Source organism: Rhinoraja longicauda, chromosome 2 (genome assembly GCF_053455715.1).
Source record: "Rhinoraja longicauda isolate Sanriku21f chromosome 2, sRhiLon1.1, whole genome shotgun sequence".
Classification (NCBI taxonomy): domain Eukaryota; kingdom Metazoa; phylum Chordata; class Chondrichthyes; order Rajiformes; family Arhynchobatidae; genus Rhinoraja; species Rhinoraja longicauda.
In genome coordinates, this window is record NC_135954.1 from 39,262,003 (window position 1) to 39,275,679 (window position 13,677).

The window sequence follows — 13,677 nt, forward strand, 5'->3', positions numbered from 1 at the left end:
GAAAGGAGGTGAGGAGGAACTTGGTTAGTGAGAGATAATTAATTTGTGGAACTCATTGCCACAGAGGGCCGTGGAGGCCAAGTCAGTGGATATTTTTAAGGCAGAGATAGACAAATTCTTGATTAGAACGGGCGTCAAGGGGAGAAGGCAAGAAAAAGGGATTGAGAGGCAGAGGATAGCCATAATTGAATGGCAGAGTGGACTCGATGGGCCGATTGGCCGAATTCTACTATAACTTGCGAACTTGTATCAGCAGTTGTGTGTAATCAAATAATCAATGCAGTTTAATTGTCTGCTAATCTGTTTTGCAGTGGTGGTCATGGATTATATTTATATAGGCTATTCTTATCAATTACTGAATGACTATTTGTCTATAATTGTGCTTTAAAAATAAATATTTACCTAAAGAATAGCCAATTAATCAATTTTGATGGTGAACAGGAAGTTGGAGCTATTATTGAACCTAATAATCTGAACCTGAACTAATGTTTATGATATATCTTTATTGAACATAGAATATCATATTCCATCACAACATTAACGTTTCCTCAAACAAATATTGAAATAATTGCCAAATCTTGAATTCATTCAGTTAATCTGTTATCTGATAATTAGATGTGCAATGTTACACTTAATGCTGGAATAACTCAACGGTCCAAGCAGCATCTTCTGTAGAACTTGGATAGGTAACATTTCGGTTCAGGACTTGTCCAAAGAAGGGTCCCGACCTGAAACATCACCTTTCAATGTTCTCCAGAGATGCTGTTTGACCCACTGAGTTACTGCAGCACTTTGGGTCCTTTTGTGTGAACCAGCAACTGCTGTTCCCTGTTTCTGCAATGTTACACTTACAACCAGATTTTGAAAATAATTTATGGCTTCTCCTCTTGCCTGATGGATGTTTACAAAAATGCCAGCAAATTTTCATACTTGACAACTGTTTATAATATGGCCACAAATGAAGAGTTGGATCTGACTGAGGTAACTACTACTTCTTTCAAGAATAGGCAGGTGCTAGATTCCTCTAGTGAAACAGGACTTTCCAAAATATTTGTTATTTTTATGAAACGATTAATTTCAGAATTCACTATATAACCTTGGTTAGGATATTCTTACCTTTTTTAACAGTTTGTAACAAAGAGAAAGAGCTTTCATCAATACAGTCATCATGTTTATAGTTTCCTGAATGATAGTGTCAACCTAGAAAGGGAGAGGTGTTGCAGAATTATTGCACACTGAATATTACAACTTCTGTAATTAAAATGTTAAACAGTTTACCCATCAATTGCATTACTGCCCGTCATATCCAAATTTTTGCAATGCAATTTACTAATTGTAACTTTAATGTTCAGATTTGCATTGATTACTGTACATCGCCTATTGCAGTTCCTTGCCAAAACTATGCCAAAAACACCTTCTAAACCCATGGTCTCTGCCACAATGAAGGTAAAGGATAGCAGGTGCATGGGAAAATCACTATGTTCCCTGACGTCACCACCTCTACAAGTAGAAGGTAGGCACAAAATACTGGAGTAACTCAGCGGGTCAGGCAGCATCTCAGGAGAGAAGGAATGGGTGACGTTTTGGGTCGACACCCTTCTTCAGACCTCTACAAGTAGAGTATTCTGTGCATTTCTGGTTGCTCTATTGCAAGAAAGAAGGTGGAGGTTTTTGCTCTATGTAAGCTGGTCCCATTTGGCCCATTTCCCTCAAAACCTTTCCGATCCATGTACTTGTCCATGTGTTTTCTAAATGCTGTTAAAGTCCTGCCTCAACTACCTCTTCTGGCAGCTTGTTCCATATACCCACCACCTTCTGAAAAAATTACTCTTCAAGTTCCAATTAGATCTTGCCCCTCTCATCTTAAACCCATGTCCTCTGGCTCTTGATTAGACAATAGACAATAGGTGCAGGAGGAGGCCATTCGGCCCTTCGAGCCAGCACCACCATTCAATGTGATCATGGCTGATCATTCTCAATCAGTACCCTGTTCCTGCCTTCTCCCTATACCCCCTGATTCTCCTACCCTGGGTAAAAGATCTGTGCATTCACCCTTTCTATTCTTCTCTTGAATTTTTACACCTCATAGAGTCATAGAGTCCTACAGCACAGAAAGAGGCCCTTCGGCCCATCGTGTCCGTGCCGCCCGCTACCAAACTCAGTCTAATTTTAATCCCATTTTCCCGCATTTGGACCGTAGCCCTGAATGTTGTAGTATTTCAAGTGCCCATCCAAATGCCTCTTAAACGTTGTGAGTGTTCCCGCCTCCACCACCACCCCAGGCAGCGAGTTCCAGACTCCAACCACCCTCTGGGTGAAAAAGTTCTTTCTCACATCCCCCCGAAACCTCCCTCCCCTTACCCTGTATCTATGTCCCCTCGTTGTTGAACCTTCCACCAGTGGAAGAAGTTCCCCGCCATCTACCTTATCTATGCCCCTCATGATCTTGTACACCTAGATCATGTCCCCTCTCAGCCTTCTCTGCTCCAGGGAAAACAACCCCAGTCTGCTCAGTCTCTCCTCATAGCCGAGGCCCTTCATCCCTGGCAGCATCCTGGTGAATCTCCTCTGCACCCTCTCCAAAGCTATCACATCCTTTCTATAATGTGGTGACCAGAACTGTACACAATACTCCAGCTGCGGCCTCACCAGTGTTCTGTACAATTCCATCATTACCCCCCTACTTTTATATTCGATGCCCAGGCTAATGAAGACCAGTAACCCATATGCCTTTTTGACCACCCTGTCCACCTGTCCTGCTGCCTTCAAGGACTTGTGTACCTGTACTCCAAGGTCCCTCTGTACCCCTGTCTTCCCTAGGGTCCTTCCATTCATGGTGTACTCCCTCTCCGTTATTCCTGCCAAAGTGCATCACCTCGCACTTTTCAGGATTAAATTCCATCTGCCACTGCTCCGCCCATCTAACCATCTCATCTATATCTTCCTGCAGCTTGCAGATCCCTTCCTCGCTATTCACCACCCCCCCTAACTTTGTGTTATCTGCAAACTTGCTGATCATGCCCTGTACGTTGACATCCAGATCATTAATGTAGATTATAAACAGTAAGGGACCCAACACCGATCCCTGCGGCACCCCACTGGACACCGGCCTCCAGTCACAGAAGCAACCTTCTACCATCACCCTCTGCCTTCTGTCACTAAGCCAGTTTTTTATCCATTTTGCCAAGGTGCCCTGGATCCCATGGGCTCTTACCTTCTTGACTAGTCTCCTGTGTGGGACCTTGTCAAAAGCCTTACTGAAATCCATGTATACCACATCCACTGCACTACCCCCATCTACCTCCTTGGTCACCCCTTCAAAAAATTCAATCAAGTTAGTCAGACACGACCTTCCATTAACAAAGCCATGTTGACTATCCTTAATTAACCCTCGATCCTCCAAGTGAAGACTGATTCTGTCCCTCATAATCTTTTCTAGCAGCTTCCCCACCACCGATGTCAGACTCACCGGCCTGTAGTTCCCAGGTTTATCCCTACTGCCCTTTTTAAATAATGGCACCACATTAGCTATCTTCCAGTCCTCCAGTACATCCCCTGTTGCAAGAGAGGCTCTGAAATTTGTGCCAGAGTCCCAGCAATCTCCTCCCTTGCCTCTCTCAGCATCCTGGGATACATCTCGTCAGGGCCCGGATACTTATCCACTTTTAAGCCTGCCAGAGCCTCCAGCACAGCCTCCCTGTCAATAGCAATATGCTCAAGAACATCGCAACCCTCCTGCTCCATTTCTAAGTCCGCATCGGCCTCCTCCCTCGTAAAAACAGATGCAAAAAATTCATTTAAAACATCTCCTACATCCTCTGGCTCCACACACAGCTTTCCACTATGGTCCCTGATGGGCCCCACTCTTTCCCTCGTTATCCTCTTACCCTTGATATTCTTATAGAACACTTTGGGGTTTTCTTTTATTTTGCCCGCTAGTGCTATCTCATGGCCCCTTTTTGCTCTCCTAATTTCTTTTTTTAAGAACCGCCCTACACCTTCTGTATTCCTCTAATGATGCCTGTGCCTTAAGTTCTTTATGCCTTCCAAAAGCCCCCTTTTTTTTCCGAATCAATCCTACTATATCGTTCGACATCCAAGGTTCTTTGGACTTGTTTGTCCCACCCTTAAACTTTAGGGGAACATGCTTCCTCTGTACTTTTTGAATTATTCCTTTGAATGACTCCCACTGTTCTGATGCGGTCCTCCCCACGAGAAGCTGATCCCAGTCCACCAGGGCCAACTTTTGCCGTATCAGATTAAAATCGGCCTTGCCCCAATTTAGAAATTTTCCCTCTGGTCCCTCTTTATCCTTTTCCATTACCACCTTAAATATCACTGAATTGTGATCACTGTCACCAAAGTGCTCTGCTACTGATACTTCAGCCACCTGTCCGGCTTCATTTCCCAAGATTAAGTCCAATACCGCCCCCTCCCTTGTTGGACTTTCAACATATTGGCTCAAAAAGCCCTCCTGGATGACCCTTAGGAACTCTGCACCCTCTGGGCCCTTGACACTTTGGCTATCCCAATCAATATTCGGGAAGTTGAAATCCCCTACTATTACTACCCTGTTGTTTTCACACACCCCCGAGATTTGCCTACAAATATGTTCTTCTATTTCCCTCTGACTGTTTGGGGGTCTGTAGTATACACCCAGTAAGGTGCATGCCCCTTTTCTATTTCTCAATTCCACCCAAATAGCCTCATTTGAGGAACCCGCTAATATGTCATCCCTTCCTACAGCAGAAATAGATTCTTTGATTAATACTGCAACACCCCCTCCCCTTTTTCCCTGCTCTCTGTCTCTCCTGAAGATTCTATATCCTGGAATATTGAGCTGCCAGTCCTGCCCTTCCTTCAACCATGTTTCCGTAATGGCAACAATGTCGTACTCCCATGTGTTCAGTAACACCTTCAATTCATCCCCCTTGCTTCCAATACTCCTTGCATTAAAATAAATGCCGTTTAGACTTGCCCTACCCCATTGTGCTGGGGCATTCTTGTTCTGCCTCGCAATCTGACCAGTTTTTTCCTCTATATTTTCCTTCTCCTCACCCCCTATACTAGCTCCATGCTGTATCCCAACCCCCTACCAAATTAGTTTAAACCCACCCCAACAGTGCTAGCAAACCTCCCCGCCAGGATATTGTTAAGGTGGAGACCGTCCGTCCGGCCTATACAGTTCCCACCTTTCCCAGAAACAGGCCCAATTATCCAGAAAAACGAATCCCTCCCCCCTGCTCCAACTCCTGAGCCACACATTAAGCTGCTCTATCCTCCTATTTCTATACTCACTAGCTCGTGGCACAGGGAGTAATCCAGAGATTACAACCTTAGAGGTCCTGCACTTCAATCCTCTACCTAGCTCCCTAAATTCTTGTTTCAGCACCTCATCCCTCGTTTTACCAATGTCGTTGGTTCCAATGTGTACAATGACCTCTGACTGGTTCCCCTCCCCCTTCAGGATGCCCTGCAGCCGTTCCATGACATCCTTGACCCTGGCACCTGGGAGCAAACTACCATCCGGGTCTCCCGACTGCGTCCACAGAATCGCCTATCTGACCCCCTCACTATAGAGCCCCCTATCACTATCGCTCTCTTCTTCCTTTCCCAACCCTTCTGAGCAACAGGGCCAGACTCCGTGCCAGAGGCCCGGGCGCCGTCGCTGCCCCCAGGTAGGCTGTACTCCCCAACAGTACCTAAACAGGAGTATTTATTGCCATGGGGTACATCCACTGGGGTACTCTCTAGTCCCTGCCTCTGCTCCTTGCCCCCCCTAACCGTGACCCACTTGTCTACCTCCCGTGGTCTTGGAGTGACCACCTCTCTATAACTCCTCTCTATAACCTCCTCACTCTCCCTGACCAGACGGAGGTCATCAATCTGCCGCTCCAGGTTCCTAATATGGTCCCTTAGGAGCCCCATCTCGTCGCACCTGGCGCAGATGTGGATGTCTGGAAGACTATCAGACTCCCAGATTCCCCACATCCGACACCCAGAACAATAAACTGCCCTGGCACTCATACTCCCCCTTAACTGGGAACGTTGCAGAGTGGTCCGCTCCAACCGCTCCTGGGCCGCTGTAAGAACAAAGCCCCGTGCTCGGTTTCCAAAAACTACTGCCCGGACGCTACTCCAACCGCCCCAACTGCCCACCCAAAAGAACTGAGTGATCTCCTGGGAGAGGCGAAAAACCAGATTAAAAAACCCAGGCCAATTTGGGGGGAAAATCCGGGAAATTCCTCTCCGACCCTATTATTCGACGCTCATACAATAGGAAGAGTGTGATTGCATTTGGAGAAGGTGCAGAGGGAATTCATCAGATGTTGCTTAGAAAGAAGTGTTTTTGTAACTCTTGATAAGCTGTAGTTATGAGTAGAAGAATTTAAGGGAGATCCTGCTACAGACGTACAAAAGTAAAATAGGGCATGGATGGAGTCTAAAGTGAGAAACATTTTCACATAGCTGAGGTGTCTAAGACTACAGGGTATATAGGTTTAGAGTAAGGAAAAGAGATTGAGGGGATCTGAGAAACTATTTATTTTGCATAGATGGTGATTGGAATTTAATGCACATTAGTTGATGGGATAAAGAAGATAGAGACTCTCAGAACATACAAGTACCATCAAGTTGAGCACTTGAATTACCAAGTCGGGGTTACAAAGCAAGTGATTGTGAATGGGATCAATATGGATGGGTACTTGATGGGATGAACGGACCATTTCAATGCTCCTTGGATCAATGGTTTGGCGTTATTTATGGCTCGATATCCTGAATTGGGTGCTAAATTACCTGGTCTGGCCCTAATCAATTTGCTTTCTTTCCTGACAGATTACAACATCTTGGTCAAAGGATGAGACTTTAGAGGAATATATTAAGGAAACAAGCATTTGCAAATGGAGGGAAATTCTATAATTTGGGTTCTGGTACAATACAGACATAATAGTAGAATAATTAAAATGCACAAGCGGTTAGGAGTGCAAATAACTCAGCAAGAACAAAAGCTGTAGAGCCATGCCTAAGCAAGGATTTAAAATAAGAATGAGTTTTTTAAATAAATGTGTTCTCTGCAAACAATCGAATGATAGTGAACATCATCATCATGCGGTTTGGATGCAGTTCAAATGTCATAGTCCTTGGAACTTGCAGAGAATAGAATAGTGCCTTCCATAGAAGATAAAGATCAGAGCACTTGTGGTATGTTGTAAATGTAAAGTATCTGAAACATTTAACAACACAAGAGGACACTGGGTTCACACCAGTCCCCATTGATTCCTTCTTGCGCATGCCTGTTAACTCTATTTGATTCTTTTTTTACCATTAACCTACACTAAAGGTAATATATTGGAGCAAATTTAACCACTAGTCACATCTTTTGGGACAAGGCAGGAAACACATAATCTTGGTGAAAACATGCAAGCTCCTCAGCGTCAGAATCTGTGGTCACGAGTGAAGCTGAAATCCCAGAGCTTTGAGGCAGCAGCATTAACTGTGTACAGGGGCACCCATACTTGTGAAATTTTATAGATACTTCTTTGCACACCAAACATGACCCTTCCATGCATCATTTTCTATGTAAAAAGAACAGACCTTGGTAAAGGTGGCGGCTTTGCCATGAACAGGGGTTCTGCAGGTCATGTGTAGTTGCTGACAGAGAGCAGGCAACCTCTCAGCTTCCACCAGCAATGATGATTTCTCATCCTCTTCCAGCTGAGGAGATAAAAACACATTTAGTTCAGGCTCTTTATAACAATCAGAATACAATACAGGGGAATGTTTTTGAACTCATTACTATCAGAATTAAATATTTGAATATTGACATTTACATGAAATACTTAAGATGTTGAAGAACCTTCCAGCTGCAGTCTTATTGAATAAACTTCAGTTTCTACAGATTAGATTTTACAGCTAATAAACACCCAGGCGGAGTTGATCAAATGAAAATCAAGAATAGCTGCCCATGATAATTTTCTTCTGCATTTTTCCATAGATTATACGTGCACATAAATAAGAATATGCTGTATGCCTCATAGTAAATTTATCAGACAAGTCATCGAAAGTGAATTAACATGATTTAAAATACTGGATTCTAATGAATTTTAAAGAGAAAATGTTCACATGCAAGTTTATTAGTCAAATTACTCCACAGGGAATGAATACCAGCAGGATTTTGGTAAATTGGTACAGAACTGTTCATCTTATTTTCCAGCTTTTAAAAATATTTTAATGTAAAATATTTAAAGTGCATTTATGTAACAACAAAATTAGGAAAATGAAAGAAATGCCAATTTATATAGAAAATGTTGACTATAATATTCTGGTATGATAAAGGTGAACACCTGAATTAATTACCTGTTTTACTTAAAAGTTTAACTGGAACTGAAATTTTGACCAGTGCAGAAATATTTTGTATTAGGTAAAACTTGAGTAATTTCTATAATCCATTAATGTACCTGAATTGAGAATGAATGTAGTGATGAATGCAGTCTGAGACCTTCTTCAGCAAAGATCTATGAGGAACACAAAATATTTGCAAATTATTCACACAATCTTCCACAAAATGTAATGTTTGCATTGGTGTTATACATGTATTTTCAGGGGCACATTTTTTTTTAGGTGTCCTTGAAATTGTTCATTGAGAATGACAAGAGTTTTACATTTTCATACAAACTTATCGTGTTTGTGATTACCAGCTAGAAACATTTTCAATAAAGACAAGAAACTACAATTTTAATCATAATGAGTCTGCAGACAATAGTTTAAAATGGAGTAGCTATTACGATCAATGTTAATCTGATCTGATTTTCTGGTGGATTTAATTCTATGGCCAGAACTAGTGTCGAGGATCTTGCAGCTTCATTTATTCTCATTGCACTCACATTTTGACCAATGTGACTGTTCATATTCCTACTTCCATGCCTTTGGTGGTATAAATCAGGTACAGCCATTTTCAGTAACAAAGGTATCATTGTTGTATTACTCTTTTTGCCAAGGACTTGGTGCATGATAATAGCAGCTAACTACTCGTTACATTGCTGCCACAGAAGAGATATGCAGTACAGTACTTAGTGGTTACTCCTGCTTTTTCCTCAATACAATTATACATCATGTATGTAACAAAATGAGTGCAGAAAACTTTTCTGATCACCAAACCTTAACATTAATCCAAATGTAACAGTTCATCACAAAACTTCTGCTTTTCTATTATATTTCCAAATGATGGCTACCAGTATATTGTTCAAATCCCATGGTTACCAGCTTTTAGAAAACATAAGTCGCTCTACTAAAAATGCTTTATAAGCAATTATTCATAATGACAGTTTTAACATGTAATGTGGAAACAGGGAACTGCAGATTCTGGTTTACATTAAAAAAGGATACAAAGTGCTGGAGTAACTCAGCAAGCCAGACAGCATACCTAGAGAACATTGATAGATGACAATTTGGGTGGAAAAACGTCACCTTCAGACTTATTTTGCAAAACAGTTAAGGATACCTCAGTGTTCCAGTATTCAGATACAAGTGTAACATTTGTTGGAACAAGCGGGGAATATGGGATATAAACCATGTGCAGCCAGGTGACTAGTTGAAATTGGCATCATGGTTGACACTGACATTGTGGGCCGAAGGACCTGTACCTATGCTAAAAATGGCTGCCTCTTACTTAATCCATCCCAGGTTGGAAGGAAGGTTTGAAGTTTATTCAAGAAAGATAAGACAGCAATTAGCATCCTTACTTCAGCTTGGTGAAACAAATCCTGTGTGGTTTTCAAAAGGCCTTCCCCTCTGAAATAATAAGAAAAATGTTAAATATAAAAGTAACATTCTTAGAATGTATTTTAAATGTAATTATTTTAACTAATTTAAAATGTCAACATAAGATGACTAAAACAATGTATAATGATGAAAGAGCTTATAAAATTGACTAAGATTGTTAAAACAATGCATGAATGAGGTTATATTACAGAGCGGTCGGTAGGGATCAGCCTTGCAAGTTCCTGATTTCAGCTGTGTTGGAAGAAGGAAATGACAAAGGGTGAAAACTATTATAGACTGGAAGTGCAAAAGAAAAGTCAGAAAAATTTACCCTGAATTACTATTATCCAGCAGTGGAGATCAGCAAGAGTTAGGTGAAAGTTGACTTCCTGATGACTGAGAAGTGGTGTATCACAGTGGGAGATCTAAAAATATTAAAAGGCTGTCTAGATTTAATAGATGTATAATATATGTAATAAAGATCTTTCTGATGTGAATAAATTAAAACAATCCCACTCTTTATGGCAATTATCCTATTAAGCTTAAAGTAAAATTGGATTTATAATGGTGGGAATTGATGTTGGTTTAATAATGGTGCTGAAAAAACGCTGCTCACACAAGCAAAAAAACTGCAGATGCTGGAAATCAGAAATAAATACAGAAAATGCTGGAAGCACTCAAAGGGTCAGGCAGAATTTTTGGTTCTGACAAAATGTCTTCAATCTAAAACGTTGATTCATTTTTCCACAGATGCTGCCTGATCCGAGTGCATCCATCATTTTCTGCTTTTATTAAGCATTCAAATCAGATGTTACACTGATTCAATGGTACCTACCCATACCCTTAACCGGTTATCTATAATGCATTATCTCACACTTATTAGGATTAATTCACAAAATGCTGGAGTAACTCAGCAGGTCAGGCAGCATCTCAGGAGAGAAGGAATGGGTGACGTTTCGGGTCGAGACCCTTCTTCAGACTCTTATTAGGATTAAAGTCCATCTGCCATTGCCCGGCACAATTTAGCAGATGATCAACATCATTCTGTAGTCCAAGACTGTCCTTATCCACAGCACCATCATTTTTTATGTACACTGCAAACTTATTAATCAAACCTCCCACATTCACATCCAAGTCATTAATGTTTATAACAAACAACAATGCTTCCAAAACAGATTGCTATGAGATGCCTACTCGTTACAGCGTTGATGTGTGACAGATGGACTGCGTGTGTGTTTGTATTTGCCTAAACCCCGTAAATAGACATGATTTTATCTTTAATCAGACTTTACTGTACTTTAGCTTGTGCTCAACACTATTCCCTTTACCCTCTATTCCCTTTACACTGTGGATGGCTCAATTGTGATCATGTTTAGTCTTTCCGCTCACTGAATAGCACGCAACAAAAAGTTTTTCACTGTACCTCAGTACACATGACAATAAACTTATCTAAACCTGCCTGTGTCTTATGTTTTTTGTCAAAGAACAACAGTAAAACTGTAAAAAGCTATTTGGTCAAGGAATGTATAAATAATGTGACAGTCTGATATAGCTGGAAGGTGCAATGCAAGCCTGAACCCATTGAAGGTTCAGAAAAGGACCAGCTACATTCTAGGAACATCACAGCTGAATGCAATGATCAGCAACATGACTGAGCAAGTGTTAGAAACTAGTATGTCAAACCTGTTTATACATAAGAAATGTTAGTGCATTCTGGGAGTCTCAGACTGAAGCAGGATGTGCCATCTTTGCCAGTTGTCAAATACAGATCAAGTTCCCTAAACGGGAACTACCAGAGACCTGGCACTAGTAGAAGGTAGTAATGGGAAAACCGCACAGCTATTGCCTTCAATCCACATCCATACATTTAAAATAACGTCAGGCATTTTTTTCCTTCAGCGACATTTCATTATAGGATTTCCTAATTTCTACATCATTAGGTTTTATGATTAATCTTATAATAATTTGTAATCTTATATGTTCACTAAAGATCAGCTGAGAATGCATGAATTATCTCCAACTAATTAATTTTTTCATTCAGTTGTTGCAAGATATTAATCTATTTTTAATAAACCAACAACACTTGTATGGGGTTGTCAATATTACCTTGTGAAAAGATACATCGAATATGCCATACTAGACATACTCTGTGCCTGCCGAAGAATCTCATTCTCTTGGTCCTCCCATCGTTCTGTTTCTGCGTCTACATCTGACGTGTGCAATCGCAGCTCCAACCCTAATTTTGCTATCTTTGCCTGTTCCTATATTTAAAACAAAAATATTTTCATTCCAGAGGTCATTAGGCACCAAGTGGGTTTAATTAAATATGAACAGAATAAATAGGACTGGAAAGTACTGCAGGTCCTCCAGGTTTACAGCAGACTTCTCTTCAAGAGAACCTCATAACCTGAACAATTTGCAAGTTGGAAATATGGCCACAAATGGAGTTCCACATGGCACTAAATGCTTACAGAAGTAGGCTGTTCCATAGGAATACAGAGACGAGATTTTAAATCTCCTTTTGCCGTTCTTAATAACCAAGCTGATATTAACAAATTTAGCCCAAGCTAATAACGATATTCTGTTAAAAGATTTTATTGCAGATGAGGTTTTAAATGCTGTTGATAGTTTTAAGAAGAACACTTCTGCTGGCCCAGATGGGGTGTCTGAATAGAATTTACAAAATGGACATGTTAACTAGAATTTATTCTTTCTGGATGCAATGTGGCAAATTCCAGCAAGTGTCAAGAACAGTCATGTGCAGCCCTGCAGCAGCCAGCAAATCTATCCCTCCCGTCTCCCAAACGCTCATCAAATGCACAAGCTGTACATAGTACAGCACAGGAACGAACCCCTTGGCCCTCAATGTTTGTGTCGAACATGCCTAGTTAAACTGATCTCAATTACCTGTACCTTATCCATACGCTTCTATTCCCTGCACTTCCATGTGTCAATCTGAAAGCCTCTTAAACGCCACTATCATATCTTCCTCCACTACCTCCCACGGCAAAGAATTCCAGGACTCCACCATTCTGAATAAAAAAACTTGCCTACTCTCACCTTATGCCCTCTGGTGGTGGACATTTCTACCCTGAAAAAAACAATCTGACTGTCTACCCTATGCTTCTCATAGTCGATAAGTCGAACATTGGTAAACGGGTGATGTCTTGTACATACTGATTTCAACTAGCATAGCTAATACATTGTATCTGTACAGAGGACACCATTCAGGTTAATGCCTGTCTGCTGGTTGAAAGAGGCTGCCCAATTGGTCACACTCGCCTGCTCTTTCCCCACAGTCCTTTGAATTCCTACACAATCAATGTCTAAGACAAAAACAAAGCTGTAACTCTTACCTCAGCATCTAGTTTGACTGCTTTAACTACCTTCATATTTGTAGAGTGCTTCTGTTTCAAAAGACAAAAATATAAAAAGCATAAAAATACACCATTCTATTTTTAAAAGAGTGCAACATATGACCAGAACAATATTAAATTTACTATGATTAGTCTTCATGTGATTTCTTGGTAAATTTCTTCGTCTTAAACTATGCAAAACATTTAATCTGGTGATTAATTCCATCAGAGTCGTGTCTGGGTTTTGCGGGATTCCAGAGTAATACTTTGTACGCTTTCATAAAAGAATGTCAAACCTGAAAATGTATTAGGTGCATATCGTGCTTGAAAATAATTTGTCTATCGTGCGGTTTGGATGAATTTGGACAAATTATGTTAGAGGGAAACAACTGACAAAAATCTAAGCAGGCAAGGTTAGGAGGCTGGCAGGCTACGCAAGTTGGTGAATCTGTGGAATTCTTTGCCACAGAAGGCTGTGGAGGCCAAGTCAGTGGATATTTTTAAGGCAGAGATAGATAGATTCTTGATAAGTACAGGTGTCTGGTTATGTCGAGAAGGCAGG

General features: G+C 41.1%; 1 protein-coding gene across 3 annotated transcripts in view; it reads right to left on the reverse strand.

The window, feature by feature from the left end:
• Window positions 1-13,677, reverse strand: part of ctnnal1 (catenin (cadherin-associated protein), alpha-like 1) — a 266,065-nt gene that overhangs the window by 3,870 nt on the left and 248,518 nt on the right. For 2 of the 3 annotated variants that reach the window (XM_078417849.1, XM_078417830.1), the window contains 6 exons: window positions 13,116-13,166; window positions 11,866-12,020; window positions 9,741-9,789; window positions 8,457-8,513; window positions 7,594-7,713; window positions 1,117-1,200 (listed from right to left, as the gene is read on the reverse strand). In XM_078417849.1, the coding sequence (XP_078273975.1) occupies window positions 1,117-1,200; window positions 7,594-7,713; window positions 8,457-8,513; window positions 9,741-9,789; window positions 11,866-12,020; window positions 13,116-13,166 (516 nt within the window). The remainder of the gene's footprint in view (window positions 1-1,116; window positions 1,201-7,593; window positions 7,714-8,456; window positions 8,514-9,740; window positions 9,790-11,865; window positions 12,021-13,115; window positions 13,167-13,677) is intronic. The other variant, XM_078417840.1, reaches the window with a different exon arrangement.